Source organism: Pecten maximus, chromosome 4, assembly GCF_902652985.1.
Source record: "Pecten maximus chromosome 4, xPecMax1.1, whole genome shotgun sequence".
Classification (NCBI taxonomy): domain Eukaryota; kingdom Metazoa; phylum Mollusca; class Bivalvia; order Pectinida; family Pectinidae; genus Pecten; species Pecten maximus.
In genome coordinates, this window is record NC_047018.1 from 40,557,739 (window position 1) to 40,578,553 (window position 20,815).

Here is a 20,815-nt window from a genome sequence, read left to right on the forward strand (position 1 = left end):
TTAGGGGGTACAAACAACCAGGGTCATATGAGAACAAGTATTTAGGAGGTCCAACAACCAGGGTCATATGAGAACGAGTATTTAGGAGGTACAACCAACCGGCAGTTCTTTGAGGGCGGTAAGTTACAATAAAGCTGTATCGAGCACCTGTTATACCTGAATACAACCTCATACCAATATTTAAGCCTGTTCGACACATGTGAACTTGAAGGCCGATTTCCTTGATATGTGAAAACTACAAGATTCTCGTTTTCTAGGGTAGGTCGGTAATGGTCAATACTGATCACATCCCATATTCGGTCAGATAGGCATCCGATCCAGTTTTGGGGAATATTGACTGTCTATTGGCAAGTTTTGCCATTCGACCCCTGTGGCCTTGAGATAAGTACCCGGATAACAGTTGTTTGTTAGAAGAAATGTTCAGCATTTATTCCCGATACCTATTGGCATGTCAAGACTCTTAATCTTTCAGAAACGTTTAAACTGCTAAAACATATCCGACCACCTTGAAAACAGGTCTCCGTCCTCGTTACCTACCGACAGCCTACATATTTGACCAATGATCTCCAAATTGTTTTGAGGAAAATTTATAGTACTCCACCCCGAGAACTTATTAGCCAAATATCAGTACTCCAGTCTTTAGGACAGAAAATTTGACCCATGACCCTGAAAATAGATGGGTCACTAATTTGAGGAAAATTCATAACACTACATCCAAGCTTCATTAGATTGGTATCTACCCCTCAAATATCATTTTGAATTGGATGGAATTGGGATTCTCAAATGATTTTTTTTTACATATTTCATTGCTGTGACCTTTAGAATGTGTCAAGGTCATTCCTCAAGAAATTCTATTATACTCTATCCTCATGTTCAAGCACATATTTGCTTCTAGTTTTCAGAGGTCAAAAGCTGATGGACAAAGTATTCTACAGCATAGTACTAGCTCAGTGGCAGTGTGTGCAAAGGGAGCTAAAACAAATTTGTTATCCTGGTCTTTGACCCTTTTGGTATAAAGTAACATTGGACTTTCTTCACCTTTGACCCTTTTGGTAAAAAGTAACACTTGACTTTTCCAACTTTGACCCTTTTTGTAAAAAGTAACACTTGACTTTCTTCACCTTTGACCCTTTTGGTAAAAAGTAACATTTGACTTTCTTCACCTTTGACCCTTTCGGTAAAGAGTAACATTTGACTATTTCCCTATGAAGTTTCATTTTTTACTATGAATAGCTTTAAAAATCAATACCACTATCTATCGGTTAAGATACACATTTTGATCGACATTTGACCTAGTGCCCTTGACCTTTTTTCATGCCACATTTTAATCTGACCAATATTACCAGGATACCATGCTTCATCAAATTCATTAATGCATATGTTGTATGATAACCACAAGTTGAATGCTATTTATAATAACTGTGACCTTCACCTTTGGTTCAGATGACTGAAAGCATACATATATATATATTATACACTGTTGTCAAAAATAACTGAATTGAAAATGACTGGATGCTTAATATCAGGTAAGTGATAGAAATTGCTCCAACAGTTTGTGAAGAGCCAGGGTCATTTCGAGTCACAGACCTGCCTGTTTCTCAGCTTCCTGAGAAATACAAACTGACATAGCTTCGACAGAAACATAAGATTTAACGTACAAGATATAAGGTAGCATGTATCATAAAGATTTGTACTGAACAGCAATTTAATAACTAACTTTAATAACTAAGTTGAAAATGTGAAGAACATGGAAAAGGTTTAACATAAAACTTTCGGTCAAATAGTAAATGTCTCTGGTCAAATCTATGAGAATAGTTCCTGTTCTGACAATATATGTGGTCAAGTAACAAAGCCAAACACTGGAAACCTTGTGTCAAGTCCAGAGAATGAATAACATTCAATAAAAGTTTTGGTCAAGTATGTCCCTGGTCCACATGGACAGTTAGCTGGTAAATTCAGGGTTGAAAAGAATTTGAAGAAAATGTCTTTCCATGATCAGAATCTCGTAGTTAATTGATAAATGCTGGGAATGACTTTTAAGTCGAAAATGCGATATATTTAGATGAATTATTCCTCGAGTGTGTGAATACAAACAACAAAAGACATGTTCAATTTCCAATGGTCTCACAGATGTTTAATTGTAATCATAGCCCTCATGTTTGTTGACTACAGAAGAATCATATACAATATCGCAACATACAAGGATCATGGATATACCCAACTAAAAGTGGACACCATGAAAACTAACACATTCATAGTCACATACACAGGTAGACAAGGAGAGACTGTACATATTATGGGATGTTTGTACATATTATGGGATGTCTGTACATATGGCATGTGAACAGAAGAATGTGGGCGTGTCCAATGTGTTTGTGTTGTGCAAATTGTAAACAATGAGACCACGTTAAAAAAAAACAAAAAACAAATTAAAAGTGTTGCTTCTTTTCCATTTCACATCATGTACACATATATATATTTTCAATATAAAATGACTTCTTCAAAAAATTGTGATGTAGTGATCAATGCTATCATGATATTCCCAAATTTTGATTGTTGTTCCCCCCCAATGACTACGATATATTAACCCCAACACCCCCACTAATAATAATGTATCTCTATGGCATATGTTTTCTATCCTCTGATGCTCCATGTGGGGAATTTAAAAAATATGGTTTCAACATACAGGGGCCCAAGGCAGGCTGGTGTTCCCAGTCACAACCGATTGCTGGGGCAGTGTGTTGTAATATGAGGCTCTGGGCGGGGCAGTTACAATCTTATATTATCAATGAGGCCCAAGAGAGGGAGTCATTCTACGGGAATCCTAATGATAAAAGATAAATACCATGATTTGTGTCAAAAAAAAAAAAAAAAAAAAAATCAGTTGATGGTACGAGTAAATGATCAATATACACTGATGAAGAATGTATTAAAATAAAGGAAAAGGTTGCTTTAGCAATTTACAAAGCAAAAAAAGAAAGTTGGAAAAACTTCAATGATCATTATAGACCCCTGATATTCCCAGGAGCATCATATATGTGTAATAAATACCCAGAATGCTCAACAACATATATATATGTATGTATGTATACAAATATCATATTCACACATACACATATATATATATTTGCTATGTATATATAATATTAACACTTTACTGTACCCAGAAAATGAATGATTTTGAACATCTTCATCTGTGGACTCCCAGCAAAATATAAAGTGACTTTCACCCCTAATATTCACATGCAAATTTCTGTTACAAATATAGAAACATCATCATCATTATTATCATCATCATTAATATCATCAACGAATCGGAACATGGGCACTGAGATCGTGGCAAATCGTGTTTAATTTTAGTATGCGAGTCTCCCACTATCAGTGTTTTGTTGGGTGGAAACATTAACAGTCAAAGTAAACACAACACCAACATCACATAATAATAATAATAATATTACAGTTTGATCAAAATGACTCACTATGAATGGATGTCTTTATGTGACTTTTTATATAATGAAGGACACAATAATCTTCGGTATGCTATTCATTCTTTGTCGTATCATTACACGTATCTACTGCAACATAATGATATTCTTATGACCAAATGTCCTATGACATTTGGATTCTTGCATCTTAAATTATCATACAAAATACAATCATGAATATAAGGAATCTCCCCTATGAGCATTCTTAAGTTTGGACAAAAATAACAATGAGATTGAAAATGAGAAGGGAGACAACTCTAAACCTATATTCTGTAAAAACAACACATCTTTTACCTAACAATTGAAAAAATATTCTGTAAATAATATTTGCGTATTTGAAACAATATTTTGAAGAAATTATAACATTCTCAGAAAAATATTCCAAAAAGAAGTTTTTGAATGATATGGACATTTGACATTATAGGAAACTCGTTATCAGATATTGTTTGTTCTACAGAAACAGTATGAATGTCTAATTATGTTGTAAAAAAATAATGAGCTGAAGATTTTTCTGAGAAATTATAATTTTCTCTCAAACACATGTACAACTACAAACAACCTACAAATTAAATGGTGCTGGCTTTAAGTATCACCAGTCGTACAATTAAGTAAAACATGCAGATTGTCCACCCCCCTAAGTATAACAAACTGACCGCCAGAATTGCTGGACATTGACACTGACAACTCGGATCCAACTGTGTCGTCAAAAAACATAATGTACTGTATCCATAGCGACACATGGTAGCTATAGAAACAAGAGGTACATGAACACATCAATAAAACATTTGTAAACAACAACAACCTGTCAGTGGTATTATCATAGCTTTTCACAATCAATAGAGATTTAGATGATTATAAAAGAACCTTAACATGGAATTCCAGCATGTTTTTGGTTTTCGTTGAACACATGTTTTTTTTTTTCCAGGAAGTCCCTAGTGTGGAACCTGTGTCTGTCCGAAACCTAAATAGGACAAAAATCTAGTACAAAATCCCTTTCATTAAATTATCCACTGAAAACGTTCATGGAGTTTTACTTTAGTTCAAATATATCAAAGAATTAGTTAAACTAGAGCAACTCATTGAACCACAACAGTGTTATTCTACTAGCACATAATTTATACAAATTGAGACATCAGTGTTTGGGATAACTTCAGGTCAACCCAACACCCCCATAAACCTGCAATTGACAGGTCCAACAATCAATGTGGACCAGACCACTGCAGTTCAGAGGATGGGGAGTTGAATGTAGACAATTTACCAACCTGACTCCCCCTTAAAACCTGCAACAGACAAATCCAATGATTGATATGGACCAGCCCACTGCAGGAAAGAGGAAGAGAAGTTGACTATAGACAATTTGTCAACCTGACTCCCTCTTAAATCTGCAATCGACAGACCCATTGCGTTGATGTGGACCAGTCCACTGCTATTCAAGGGTAGTAAGCTGACAGCAGACACAGATTCCTTCTGGGACATTAGAACACTCAGCAAAGAAAGTGATGGGAATGTATAGGCTTACACAGCTGGTATCGTGGTCAGTGAGTGGCCCGCCCTCGGTCACTCCCACAAATATCCACATCTTCTCCACTTGTCTTAATCCCGAGCCGGTTGAGCAATCGTTTTTCAATATGGCTGCCAGGTGAGTTGTGTCCCTTGATAACCGAACTTTGAAATGCTCCTAACAAGAAGGCATTCACCACTGCGTAAACCAAGGGACAGGATCAGTTTAGAAAATGGTTGTTCAGGAAAATCATCAGCATGTTAAAATGTATTTAAAACTTAATCACCTTGAAAATTAATCAATATTTGTATCAATTTTGTTGAAAGATTTCAATTATTTGAATAAAAAGTTGTCAAGCTTGAAATTTTTACTTCTTTCTTTTACTTTTTAAAATCAGACATAATGAAATGAGAACTTGTAGAAGGGATAGGATAATTATCTCACCCGAAACCTGTATTGCTACAAGCATTTCTCTTCCGAGTATCTTATTTGTCCTCTGCTGGACAAAATATTGCTATAGTACTTCAAAATTATATTTTTTTTTTTTAAATTTTAACTTATTAACATATTTTGACAAGCAACCAGACAAGTGAATGAAAAGTGTGGACGTTTTCTGGGTGCGACGTCAATGTTTGAAAAAAAATATTTATGAAAATTTCTTGCTTGAAAACTCATAGAATTCTTCAGACTTTTCAAGGTGTAAAGACGAGCTAATACCAAAGAATCTATAGAAACATCTATTTTGCATAAATTCTCAAAGAATGAGACAGCTATATAGATCTACCCTATAATAAAACACTTATTTAAAAGAATCTGTGCAAAACGCTGGTAAAGGAATCTACTTGCCCATTAAATGTCGACATTTTGATCATTTCAACATAAATACATGAAAAGTGGAGAATTCTATGAAACACAATTGGGAGAGGAAAGGGAACACTTATGATACAATTTACATGTTAATAATAATTATTTATATATATATATATATTTATATGATAACCCAGACACATACTGAAAAATAGCTCTGTCACATTTTCTTACGTAACAATGCTCAACCAATCGTCCACAACCAAATTCCACTCGGTCTCGCTCAACTGCTCGCCGTGCTCAATCATTCATGCATACAATCATTCATACTTTGACCAGTGCCTACCATGGTAAACTTTACACAAAACAGTCGCCAGGTTACGGCGAGCTAATTCTATGTGTTATACAAAGACTATGATTTAATGAGAGAAATAAAGAAATATTTCTAGTACAAGCCACCACAATGCATCTAGTCAATTAGATCAGCTGAATTTGGTAACCAAGGAAACAAAAATCTTGATAATTCTTACTACTTTTCAATTGTACTCCTTTTTGATTAAATATTTTGATATATTTTTTCATCTTCACAGAAATATAGTTAAATTTCAGTATTTTTTATGATCAAAATAGTTTAATATTTGCCTTAATTAGTCAAAAGTAACATTATGTCTGGTTGTTTCACAAAAGAATTTGCTAAAAATACTTTCATAGAAATTCATTTGAGGCCAAATTGCAATAAAATGAAACAGTGAGCTACTGAAGCTGTGAAATCTACTCAGCAGTGAGGTCTTAAGCTGAGTTCCGAGGGGTAAAGAATGACAAAGAGATATGTGACCAGTGAGTAAATGTGACCAATCAGATCACTTGATTCTTAGGAAAAGTAACCAATCAATGAAGCTGGCACATCCTCATTGTGCAAAGTCTAAAGTGGTAACCAGTTGCATGGTGGTTGGATAGAAGCTTGTATACAGTGTTAATATTTTACACAAACATTGTATGGCAACCCACTAGCGTCAACTTCTCCTATTTAGGGAAGGGCAGGCAACTCTTAACCCACTGACATCAAATTCTCAAATGAAGGTGTTGGGATTGGAGATAGAGGGATGTTAAATTTTCATTGAGATGGAGGGACTTTAAATTTTCATTGAGAAAAGTGTAATTATATATAAAACCATCATCCCTTGGTAAAGCTGAAGGCAAAGGACCAAACATTTTATTTTCTGATAAAGGAAAGGGCAGGTAACTTTGCTCCAAATGAAATCTACTCAGTAATTATCAAATGAATAGGGGTGCATGGGTAGGGCTTAACGCTCAAAATAAGCATATGTCTTTTAGCAAATTTGTTTCCCTTCTAGATTGTATGAATTTCATGGCAATTAATGATTGAATGAATGACACTTAAAATTAGTGATGGCTTGTGGCCAAGTTAGAAGAAACCCAGACCGCTCAGAGGAAAACTAAGACGACCTCTATGAATGAATAAACAGCAAAAACAAGTGTCCATATTCCTATGGAAATTAGCATGAAATCATATCCAGGAATACAAATTTAAGAAAAATATATTTATATTGACAAAAAAGTATTTGGGGAGGAGAAACAAGTCTAATAATAGATGTACCATGAAGAGATGGGAATTTGTATAAAATGAAAAAAAAAAAAAAAAAAAATGGTCACAATACAGTGGTTGTGTTCACAATATCTTTCACGGTGGCCGTCTGGCTATACCACTTACACTAGAGCAAATTTATAGGATAACGAAAACAAAAAAAAGTTTTGTTCAAAAAGAAAGTTCACAAAATAAAATCACAACAGTTCAAGTGATTTTGTTCTTCTTTTGGTTTTTGGCTTTTTTTTTTTTGGTCCTTGAAAATGATTTTTTGAACAATGTGTGCAAAAGATAAAGTGGGATGTGTACTGAAGAAATAATCTTCAAGCCAACGCTCAACACAGAAGGAAAAAAATGGACACAGAAATCAACGACGATATATATCGTTTGCGTGGGTTTCCATAGTAACACATACTAAATGTACCACTTGTAATGTGAAAGATGTTCTAACGATATTCCACAACGAGGCTACGCCTGTCACTTCTTCATCATTACAGCTTAGTTGTTCCATGCAGATCAAACTAAAGAGAGGCATAATGAGTAGGTTTGTTAACTTGTTAATACAAAAGCGAGAGATAAAAAGGCTCCTATAAGCTAACAATAAATAAAAGGTGGGACTCTGCTTTGGCTTCAAGACTATTTCTTGTTCAAACAATCCTGATGACAACTTCAACGCGGTCGTGGGATGGAGCCCATCGCCATGACAGCGGTGACCAATGTGCCATGCCCCCACTGGAGAGGGGGAATGAGGAGGGACTCGGGGTTGTAGTGTGTCGAACGAACTGAGGCAAAAACTGGTGTTAACCACATATATACACAGTAGGATCATGTAAACTGCCATTGCTTGGGAAAAACAACAAAAAAATATCTTGCAAACTTAAAATGTAAAAAAAAAAAAAAATACGGTCAACAAAAAAAAGGTTTCTCTTCATTATAGCATTACGATTTTTCTAGAATCACATATGCCGCTTCAAACATGTAAACTGGCACCAAATTTGATGAAATAAATATACGAATGATGAAATGAAATTAACATATGATGCATGTCCAAATGCGAGAAAAATAAAAACAAAAAAAGCACCTTAATTCTATTTTCCTTTTGTTTCTCTTTGGCAAAAGAAAATGGTGACATGGCAGTTAACATGCATATTGAACAGACACTCTATGATTTGTTAGGAAGAAACTATGTCAAAGCAATGTTAAATGATTTTTGGGTCGTCACCATGGATACGAGAACCATGGGCCACCCAATCCTACGCCATCAACTAAATACAAGCAGCACCAATGTTCATCTCTAGGAAACTTGGCAATACCGTGTTATCTCATGTTAACTAAACAAAAGTTATTAGTTGGTGGAGTTATCTCCCCTTAACAGAAAAAAAAATTTGGTCCAAGAAAAATCTCTTTTCATTTTCAGTAAATTCACCATATTTTGACTTTGCTTGGATGAGGTAACACGGTCAATGTTTCGTCTCCTACAGCACAAAAATAAGCACTAAATTTTGAATGGAAATCTCGAAAAAAAGGTCTATCCATTTTAGATTAGATGCCTTTTGGAATAACTGAAGAAATCTTCAAACATGAAAACTTAATATTTTTTTGTACATTTTTTTTGCTGAAACTTGATGTGGTGATGTTAGTTGGCAGACAAGATGATATACATTCTCCTGAGACAGGTTTGTGGAGAACACAATAAGCAAAAACAAAAATGACATAAAAATGGATGGACATATATGCTCAGTTTGCCCCAGTTCTATTGTCGACCACTGTGACCCAAAGTCTTAGCTACTTGCTACAGATGACCATAGTATCAGCACCAGTTTGTGTATTAAAAAAAAATTGTTTGCTTCTCCGAAAAAAAAAAAAAAACAAAACAAAAAAATATATAAAAAAAACAACCCTCATATAACTCATGAATGACATAGGAAAAATAGTCATTGTGTATGTTTGCAATGGAGGTCAGGTACCCTTGCGCTATCTTTCTTTCTTTCTCCCTTACTTTCTAACAGTAGTTATCAAAGATGTGTACGTACAAAACCTTATAAATAACAGGATAATAATTTACAATAGACTCTATCTTATAAACAAGGGTGAATCGCGCTTCATTGTGACATGAAATAGTCGGGGTGATCAGTGTCTTTTTCGAACCGTTTTGCCTCCTCCTGCATAGATTCTTTAATCTTTAGGATTGCTGCAGACTCCGTTTGGTCCTGTGAAACGATATATACAAGATCCATCAGTACAGAAGCGTGCGTGCACCCCCACCCAACATACCGTTAAACCTACTCCCCATAAATACCAATATTTCCAAAATGCCCTTTGATGCTTCAAATACTGTAAGTGTAATGATCCTAATATTATTTCCATTTAATTTCTAGAACTCATTATTCAGTTAACTCAAACTGAACCAAATTAGTTAAGAAATCATTTTGCTTCAGATATTAATTGAACAAAAAAACATTATTTTTTTTGCAAATGATAAAAAAAAACCCAAACACTATCTATCCACACTGAGTGTTTTAAGTCACACATTTCCAGAAGTCCTTGAATAGCTCTTTTACCATTACAAGCACATGAATGACCCTGATGACTTTCGGAACACGGGGGTCATTTTTTGGCAATTTTGCTCTTAGACTATGGAAGGAAGTGAGAGTTATTTGTGAGGGGCCAGACAGACTGTCCGCACAGTGATAACGAGGTAGTGACAATACAAGTGTTGATTTCGACATGCTCTCGATAGAGAGAAGGGTCATAGTTCAAAGGTTAGGGTGAGAGAAGGATGCAAAAACTGTACAGAGTTGCGTATGTTGTATACATGTTATAGCTATGTTCATTCATAGAATAGTGGAAATTGGGCTCCAGCTTTTTTGTCCTTTTCCCATTTTATATTGAGGCATTGTTGAGTATAGATATAAATAGTTTCACATGCTGCAGTGACTGGGAGATTTAAAGGGAGTCATACTTAGGCCGTAATAGTAAAAGACATTCATTCACCCGTGGAAACATTGCCATGGCAACAGTGATTTGGATTATATAAATAATTGCAGAATGCATCTAATCCAAAATTGTATTTGAGAATGTTTTTTTTTTTTAATATTTTACACTCCAGTAACCATCAAGATTGTTTGACAGTTTGACTATATAGTCACACAGAATATATAAGCAATATGCAGAATACACATGGTAATATATATATATATATAATACTGAAGAAACCTTTTTTTTCATGAGACGAAACACAAAACAAGGAAATAAAAATAATAAAAAAAATAAGTAAAATGAAAATGAAAAAACTCAAGCGAGAGAGTTCACGCAAAGGTTAAGCAATAGAGACTGAGAAGTGTACATACATAGCATGCAGAGAGAGGATCCACCAGCCACAGACGAGCTAGGAGCTGGCTCAAGAGTGACGGAGAAGATACAGTAGTGAGTCAAGCATATACAATCTACGTCATCATTGTACTGAAGTGAGTGAGCAAGTGAGTGAATACGTAAAAAGTGAGTAAGTGAGTTTGAGTGACGGAGCACGGGACTCTGCATTCTCTCCGAGTGATTGGCCTATTGATCTCACAACCAACCTATCAAAATCTATTCCAGTATATCACCAATTGAAAAAAAAAATAAAAAAATTTTTGATTTAAATTCAAATTAAATTTCTTCTGTAAATTTATATAATTAACATTTTTTTCCACAAAAAAGTTCATTGAAAGTGTTCCCTGCTGGTCCTAGCAGAGAGTTTGACTGAAAAGATGGGGAAGCCACCATTGTATGCATGAGGACTTCCTGTTGACAAAATACATGTATATATATATGGGACTGCCCATTAGGTGGTGGAGGAGAGTTGAGCATCAATGGGCGAGGAAGAAGGGGCCTGTATGACCCCTCACATGTTCATCTGACTTACATTATCTTGGTAGCCTAGGCTGGGGTAGCCACCCATATCCCCTGACACAGCCCCGCTCACAGGCGGCAGATCGTCCCTTGGAGTCCCGGGACCGTTCGCTGGAGAGTTCTTCATACCGTCTATATCACCTGCAAGAGCAAAACCCCGCAATATGCATCACAAGCTAGGCCACGACTTGTTGCTCGAGTTCATTAACTCAAATGGCCCAAAATTTTAAAAGTTTCTTTGTGATCGAAACAGTGTAGAATGTATGAAAGGTTGCTTTCTTTTTTTACCCCAAAATGTAACAAAATAGAAAACAGAATAGAAATATGTAGAAGGGTCAGATTCCAAAACGATGCCATTTTTCTGATAATTTATCAGTCACAGATGAAAGGAGCTTAGCAGAATAAAGTTGTGTTAGCTAAACTTCATGTCTAAGAAAGTCTTTCATATCAGTTCTTGGCCATAATTTCAAAGTTCTAACAGAACGCGACCTGTACATATTTTGACAGTACTCATTTGCTGCTTTGTACCCATGCAATTTCCATGCAACACCACTTACCACCATTCATAACCGATCCCATTTCTGGCCCCATCCCCATTTGTCCGTCTGGCCCGCCTGGTATATTAGGAAATTGCTGCAAACAACCAAGATACGTAAAATTTGTGAAAACAATATGATAAATATAGCTAACTAATAGGTTGTCAACATTCTTTTGACTTGGAATTATTACCACAAAAACTCATCACATCAATATGGTCGGTCCTCTATTTTTCATTATTGCTGATACAGAAGATAAGTAAGAAATACAGGAAAATGTTTGTGAGTGGGAGTAGGTCACATGACTTACCCCTGGCATTCCCGGCATTCCTCCAGGCCCAGGTCCCTTCATCATTCCATACATTCCGTCCCCTGAATTCGTAGAATCTGCAAAAACCAACGAAAGATGAAATTTGCCTTAACCATTCCTTACTATGCCTGCAATATTTAAAACCCTGCCATACTGATCACCGTTTCTATGTATGATTTCTATAATACACAACGAAATAAGAATTTACCCCCACCCCATTTTCAGGCCTAATAAACCCATTTCAGTAATTAAAAAAAAAAGTTTGCCAAGATAAAATCACATTCTGCAGAAAACACAACTTCTATAATATACGACATGATATATGTTATTTATCACAACAGACACATTTCAACTAAACCATATATAATGTCTTCAGTTTCATATTTGAATATTTTGTCATTCCTCGCTTCACTAATACCTGTTCAGACCAAGGGCCTGTTCTAAAAACAGCCATACATATTCTGAAACAATCTTAGTGTAAGATAGATTTACACTAGTGACAGTCATAAGGTAACTCTTTTCCTTCTGGTACCGTATTGTGAATGTCTGAATAATAATCGAAATGGAGAGGTCTCAAAATCTAATTACAAATACAGCTGCCTTGTATGACAAGAATCCTATGGCTTGCTTCCTCATCACCAAAACTGACCATATAACATGAGCATGTGGAGACCAATGAACCTAGAGCATATAATATTCTTTGTTTTACACATTTCATGTAGGATCAAGTTTGTCAAAATAAAATTTCGAAAAACATGCAGTAACCCCATTCTAAATCTCCCATCATGCAATGTTTAAATTCAATTAATATTACCCAACATGCATTGCTAAAAAATTCATAAAAAGGGAAAATGTTGAAGCAGGTGCAATGTTTCTGTTCCCTCTTTTAGTGTCACTCACTATTTTCATTGGTTTAAGTTTTTCATAACATTTGAATTATTCTCAAACTAGACCGAAATTTTGAGTCTCCCATCTCGGATGTACTTTGTTTCCAGTAACAAATTTTATAGGAGACTCTGAAAGTACTAGCATTTTTGGAGAAACCTGATTTCTTGAGCAGTTAAGTTAAATGTAAAGTTGAGCAGTTAAGTTGAATACAAACTTAAACAACCTTTACAGAAAAGTTTTTGGTAGTATGTAAGAATTGTGTTTCTTTTATGTTTTAGATTAGTTACCGACTGCAAGAATGTTTGCTCTAGTCACGAAATCTTCAAAGAAATTGCACTTTGTTTTGTAATCATGATTGCTGGAATATAAAATAAGTACGGAAAGTTTTGAAATTCAAATCACACCCCCAAGTTACACATGTCTTGGCATATTATGACTTTGAAAGATCGCTTCACTTTTCAAAACTACTCGCATCCCACACTGACAAGGACCAATAGAACTATTTGAAGGCCACACCGATTTCTGCTGTACTAAATTTAAGTGTGACTGAGTTGATCATGTTGATTTTGGCCAGTTGATGTCTAACATTTCTGAGACCACCACAGGGTTAAGCTTGAGTGTACAGTGGAAGCATTTTAAAGACATGGTCTCACTACTCCACCAAAGCACTGGATACGCATGCAGGTGACAAAGGCCAAATAAAAAACGATCCAATGATGTTATGTGTGCTCGTCTGCGTAAAACAAGGCTCTTTTAAAACTCGTTTTCACTAAAATACTAAATGGAAAGAAAAGAAAAACATGAACACTGACGGCACCACACAAAACACCAGCTGTCTGCCACAAGTGGTCTGGTTATATAGCACCTTACCTAAACACAGCATCTTCTGTGGCTCTACATCATCTGTATACAGATGAGGAGAAACAACAGAAACAGTGCATGACAAACAGGTCTCCAAACATATCTCAAGCAATGCCCTATATCACCGGATTTAAGAATTTGAAAAAATCTTTTTTTTTTTCTTTTTTTTTTAGAAGAATTTAAGACTTAAATTGGAGTTTAATTTTCATAAAAACTGTAGTTCCCCCCCCCCCCCCACTCCAACAAGATATCTAGTCTGTAACTTCCAATGCATATGTCTTCAACAAATTAACTGAAATTTGCAAGTCTGTGAAACAAGGACTGGGTTGTCTCCCTTTCATTGCAACACACACCCGTAATTGTACACAATATGGCCATCAAACTGGACCTTGGTGCCGTACAACTCTAATCTGCAGGTGAATCAGGATAGAGGCTAGTCATATCACTGATGGAACATCATCGCAGATCCGGGACCCGAACTGACAGTTAGTTTTTTTTTATTTCACTGATATGACAATTAAAAATTTTGTGGCTTAAGCATCTGTTTAACATTGACAAGAAAAGCCTTGCACAATAATTAGATTCACCCAGAAATCTTGGATAAAGCAACGAATTTGAATTGTAGCAATTTGAGGGCTCGTAAACATATGGCATCTCTCCACAGGATTAACAACTGCTGGCCGAAGCCTAACCAACCCACCAGCTGGGAATGTTATTTACAATTAAGGTAGAGAGACAGGGTCTGAGCATGCCTCGCCCCTGAATGTTGGGGTACAATTCTCACCTGGCCGTGACCCGATTCGTTGATGGCTTGCTGGTGAAAATGGTCCTTGTGATCCTACCGAGGAGAAATCATTTTAGCATTACAATTTTTAATCATGTTTTACACTACCATCACCAAAGAAAATTACCGGCTGATAATGGATTTTTCTTTGCTTAGGGCAAAGCATATTACAACAATTCCCAAAACACCCACACGCTATATCTCATCATTTTGTAATCTAACCTGGCCAGTTACATACAAAATGGTTTCCTCAACTGGCTCTGTCTGTTAATATTGGAGGTTCTATCACTACAAAGGCAAAATACCCTGCAGTTGTTATTGGAAGCTGTTGATTAGAAATACATCTGAGTACATGATATACTGTCAAACTACAACAATCCATTTACAGGTCAGGGGGAAGTAACTCTACATAAAACACAAATTGAAGCTTCACTAAAAGTCTACAGCATACTGAGATTAGTTTTGAAATTTTTTGTGTGAGTGATATATCTTCTGCAAGTACAAGTGTCCGTAACAGGATGAAAGATATCTGTCGAATGGAGCATGGACTCTTCCTTGGGGGGAAGGTTAAGATATCTGTAGAATGGAGGATGGACTCTTCCTTGAGGAGAAGGTTAAGATATCTGTAGAATGGAGGATGGACTCTTCCTTGGGAGGAAGGTTTAAGATATCTGTAGAACAGAGCATTGACTCTTTCTTGGGAGGAAGGTTAAGAAATTTTGTAGAACGGAGGATGGACTCTTCCTTGGGAGGAAGGTTAAGATATCTGTAGAATGGAGGATGGACCCTTGGGAGGAATGTTAGTGTCATAACTTACCTTGTGGGCTTGGCATTATAGGTGTACCGGGTGGCCCTCCTCCTGTGGGACCCTGAAGTACACAACAAACTCAAGGTCAGAAAACTCATACAAACACATACCAAGTTCCTGAATACAGGAAGAAAATAAAATGTAATGGTTTAATTTTATACGGATGCAGAAAAACCTCAATGCTGGGACTTTATTTAGCAATAAATTGCGTGAGACTCTCGCAGGTAATGTTTAGAAAAAGGGGAAAATGAGATGTTGAACTATAACCTCTGTGAGCAGCTAGGAGCATCATCTCAAGAGACATAGAAATATGATTCTGTTAGCAAGGAGAAAGATTACATTGAGGTTTAACTGTATGCTGATAAGTTGTTTAAATATAAATATGCTGTTAAGTTAAATGTCAAATAGTCAGTAACAGGCTGAAATGGAATGTTTTTTTTGTATCTGGGTTTATGATACGAACAAATAATCACAATATTATGATGCAGAAACTCTTCAGTACACAATATTTATAACGTTAAGACCAAATTATCTCCCTTGAACTTTCTTCACAAAGCTATTGGGTTCAAAGGGATAGCTTGCTACATTAGCGAGGAACTTTAAAGGAAGATGAAACACTGTATTTTGGATGCTGAGGCTGTCATGACTGATCACTTGCATTACTAGCTGTATACAGCTATCACATGAGAGTTCTCCGCCACAATTATCCTCGTGTGTCCCTACCTATTCAACGTTCTGGTGTTAACATCAGACAACAATGGTATATAATAATTGCATATCACCTCAAGTGGTTTCAAGCACCTCTCACTCACCACTCCCTGAAGATTACCATTTATTACAACCATTGGGAATATGATGTGATTGACAAGGACAGGGTGATCGTACTAGTCAACATGAACATCGGGAACACAAGTTCGAAATAAAAACCTGAGGCAGGGATACAGGCCACGAAACACATATGAATGCAATATATTACCTAAATATTATATAGGCCTAGGCTTGGGAGAAAAAAAAATCAATGGAGGTTCAACAACTCAATAACGTCTACATCCTATAGTTATTTAAAAGCAGTGATATGTAATTTGTCAATTTTTATCACCAATGCCTCGAGAGTACCGACATTTAAGTGAATTCGTTTTAACACTGTCAGGAAAAAGTTTATGTCTGCTGGGCATGTGTGACTTACATTAACTGTCGTCATGTTCCAAAAAAATCTCAATTTATTTTTTACAGAATTTCAATAACTGACATTCATATCTATAAAACTGTTATTTCTCTTTCAAATGAATTGTTATGTATAACCTTTATGCTATAAATATGACCTTCAAATCATTCTGAACTACAGTGTGGCAGACAATGTGACACTTACTACATAACAACCGCTGCTATGACAACTGTCACTACTCATACCGTTCACCCATCATTTAGGACGAAAAAAGACCCACTAATTCAGCTTATTACTTTAGTGGCACTTAGTTGGTTGGGGGACACAAAAATGTCACCGTACCACAGAATCGAACATGTCCAAGCTGACCAGACACCAACCAAAACAAGGTGTCAATTACCTACACAAATCTTAATGTAGCTCTTCCGTGTGACCACAACCATAAGCCAAGTCCATCGTTAGCTCAAATTTGTTCACTTTTCAACATAAACTGACACAGTAAGTACTGAAGAGCCTGGACACTCGACCACAACAAAGGTCAACAGCCAATTAGGACAATTTAGTTCCAGCGGAAAAAAATCTGCCAGACAAATACTTGACCACTAACGGGGGTCAGCTGAACTTTTAAGAAACTTCGTGGGTCAACAGATCTTTTCAGAAACTTTAAAACAAACCCTTATTTTCACCTCAGGAAATCAGATAAGTTGTATAATGCAGTCACCTTGTTGACAATAATTTTCAATTAAGGTAATATTTCTTCAATGAAATTGGTACAGATGTTAGAAATGAAATTAAGTAACATTTACCAAATAGAACATGAAATTAAGTTTTTAAGAAAGGAAAATTAGTACTGCATATGGCAGAGAGAATTTGTGATGTTACAGCTGACAGGATATCATAACGAGAATATGAACCTGTTGTTACTAAAAATAGAATTAAGTTAACAACACTAACCTCATGGTAAACTAACCAATAAGAAGGTAGGAAATTGTAACCTATCACAATCACTGACCTCCTTGTGAACTAACCAATGAGGATGCAGGAAATGATAACCTATCACAATCACTGACCTCCGTGTGAACTAACCAATGACAATGTAGGAAATGACAACCTATCACAATCACTGACCTCCGTGTGAACTAACCAATGACAATGTAGGAAATGACAACCTATCACAATCACTGACCTCCGTGTGAACTAACCAATGACAATGTAGGAAATGACAACCTATCACAATCACTCACCTCCGTGTGAACTAACCAATGAGGATGCAGGAAATGATAACCTATCACAATCACTGACCTCCATGTAAACTAACCAATGAGGATGTAGGAAATGATAACCTATCACAATCACTGACCTCCATGTAAACTAACCAATGAGGATGTAGGAAATGATAACCTATCACAACCTCTGACCTCCATGTAAACTAACCAATGAGGATGCAGGAAATGATAACCTATCACAATCACTGACCTCCGTGTGAACTAACCAATGAGGATGTAGGAAATGATAACCTATCACAATCACTGACCTCCATGTAAACTAACCAATGAGGATGTAGGAAATGATAACCTAAGATATATATACTTACATTATAGCTACCTGGGGATGCTGATGAATAGTTGATCTGCAAAGTAAAGAACAGTTTTCACAATCAATGACCTTTCCATTTTCACACGATAGTTCCAACATTTGAGCGTTTGTTAATTTTAATGAAACAAAGGGTAAATTGAATTACCCTAAAACAAATGTTTTCCGTGTCTTTTTTTTTTCAATCATCTTAATTGAAGTTGAATCTAAACACGAAAAATTCAAAATAAACAACAGGAAAGATCATTCCATGAATTTCAATGCATACATGTCAAAATCTCCTAATTTTTAGGAGTGTTCTAATTTTTTAGCACAAATTTTGTTTCTTGAGGCTCCAATATAATTAAAATTCAATCCAAATTTAACTGAATTTAAGTATTGTATTGAAGTTGACTGGTATGCAATGAAGGTTTGTTGTATTTATCCAACAATAAGCCCATGCCAGGTGATGAGATCACCTGTATATATTGCATGTTAGTAGAAATGCCAATACATGTATATGTTACTTTACTTTCCTGTAATAAGCACATCCTACTTGGAGTTGACAATGTGTCAGGGCTTTTTGCAGGATAAATACAGTTATATAACATAAATAGTGAAAACTTTTGTTTTTATTTACTTACAGATGATGTTGTGGGTGGCCACGGTCTGTTTGCTTGTCCTCCTGGCCCTGGCCTGTAAATATCATTGACAGAGTTCAAAGGTCATCAAGTCAAGGTCACATTCAAACTACTTTATGTATACAGCAATATCCAGCCCAATTATTTCTACATTTTTCATACCATGCTACACCAACACTTATTTTTTACACACATTAGAGAATATTGTCTTTTAGGGAAGATGAAGCATCACATTTATACAGTTAGTGATATTTGATCTATTTGTTAAGGTAATCTTAATTATTTCTTGGATATCCTGAAGATTCATGTGAAATATTTAATCCTATACAGTACTAGGATGTTGAGTCCATACTTACATAGACATGGGTGGCATGCCCCCGGGTCCCGGTCCTCCTGGGCCCATACTGTTAGGGGGAGGCCCCCTCATACTACCCGCATAGTTAGGTAATGAGTCGTACTGAAACACAAAATAAACAAACGTGTGCACTATAAATAGAACAAAATTTTAGATTAATGAGAATATATATATCTAACTGTAAAATCCTTCAATGAGAATATATATATTTAACTGTAAAATCCTTCAAAGTATTTAGAAATAAAGCATCAATTTAAACTGAAATTGGATTCAGTAGGAAAAAACAACTGCAAAATTCAATGATACATGGTCTCCAAAATTGAAACAACTTTACTTTGTATCTATCAATGGTATTCGAAAATGAGAAATGGTCCTTACCGGGTTCATAGGCCCGGGCATACGTGGTCCCCCGGGTCCCATCCTTGGCATTGGCCCCATACCAGGATGTCCTGGAAAATATTGAAAACAAAAATTCTCATTTCATTGTCATGCAAGCAGTGCTATACAAATATATATAATACATTCTACCGTCAAATTCAAAAGCGACATATTTATGTATGTTTCTTCATCAAGACCGACATAGAAAGTACCAATCTTAGAAACTATTGTGTGCTGAGAAGCAGTAAACAGAACGATGACTATCCATGGCTTTGATCAGTAGGTGGAAAATTCTCGTAACTGTTTTTAATTAGTAGAGCTAAGTGTAATCAAGACTTCATTCACTGTAACGCTACACCATCACTTTCATCTCCAACAATATTTGTCAAAGCAGTTCAGGTCGGCATTACATTTCATCTACTAATGCTTGAAGTATCAGGAACTAACTCCCAACTCCAGTACAAACCGATATATATATATATACTGTACATATATAAGTAAAATGCAAGACTCATATCAAAGATCACACAACTCTTTTACTAAGGGAAACAATTCTTTGATTTCACACAGCCATGAATTTCCAAATGCGATTTGTTGATGCAGTGCGATGTCGGGAAGATAGGTGAGAATGAAATAAAGACAAAGCCATCACCATTATTTTATGACTGTGTGTGTTTGTCAATCTACACTCAGCTTTGATCATGAAAGCTACTGATTAAATTTTGAAAATCCATTACCGATTTTATAGTTTAATTACAGCACATCTTTTTTTTCTCGCAACCAACGAGTCCTGGGTGTAATCGGATAACTATTATCAAACACTGCATGTAATTCCTGCCATCGACAGATATTTTTCCTGGCCTCGGGCCGACATATCGCTACTGAAAGCTTAAGCAATTATTGTAAACAAAACAAGGACTTGTAAAAAGCTGCCGTTGAAAGGCGTGCCACATACTGCACATTATTCCAAATCATGCTGCCTAACATGACCTGTGGTTTTTTTTATTGTGATATTTAAGCTTTCAATAGAATTTTGTATTCCTGCTTATCCAATCCAGCAGATCTAGAATTACATCATTTAAATTCTCTGTCATGTGTCACAGAACATTGTAGAAGTTTGGTCGTCATAGAGAGAACATTCACTCTCAAACAAGGGAAGATGAACGGCATCCCATAGGGTTGGGAGATGTACACATACAGGGTAGGTGAGTTGTTTTTGTAACTATT

The 20,815-nt window shown here is 35.9% G+C and overlaps 1 protein-coding gene across 6 annotated transcripts in view; it reads right to left on the reverse strand.

Moving 5' to 3' along the window:
• Positions 1 to 2,107: 2,107 nt before the first annotated feature.
• The window catches only part of LOC117326085 (single-stranded DNA-binding protein 3-like), a 108,921-nt gene continuing 90,213 nt past the window's right edge, over positions 2,108 to 20,815 (reverse strand). For 3 of the 6 annotated variants that reach the window (XM_033882693.1, XM_033882694.1, XM_033882690.1), the window contains 11 exons: positions 19,589 to 19,659; positions 19,212 to 19,312; positions 18,859 to 18,910; positions 18,237 to 18,272; positions 15,487 to 15,538; positions 14,670 to 14,723; positions 13,895 to 13,927; positions 12,137 to 12,213; positions 11,848 to 11,923; positions 11,304 to 11,431; positions 2,108 to 9,609 (listed from right to left, as the gene is read on the reverse strand). In XM_033882693.1, the coding sequence (XP_033738584.1) occupies positions 9,502 to 9,609; positions 11,304 to 11,431; positions 11,848 to 11,923; positions 12,137 to 12,213; positions 13,895 to 13,927; positions 14,670 to 14,723; positions 15,487 to 15,538; positions 18,237 to 18,272; positions 18,859 to 18,910; positions 19,212 to 19,312; positions 19,589 to 19,659 (788 nt within the window). In that variant the 3' untranslated portion in view covers positions 2,108 to 9,501. The remainder of the gene's footprint in view (positions 9,610 to 11,303; positions 11,432 to 11,847; positions 11,924 to 12,136; positions 12,214 to 13,894; positions 13,928 to 14,669; positions 14,724 to 15,486; positions 15,539 to 18,236; positions 18,273 to 18,858; positions 18,911 to 19,211; positions 19,313 to 19,588; positions 19,660 to 20,815) is intronic. The other 3 variants (XM_033882695.1, XM_033882692.1, XM_033882691.1) reach the window with 3 other exon arrangements.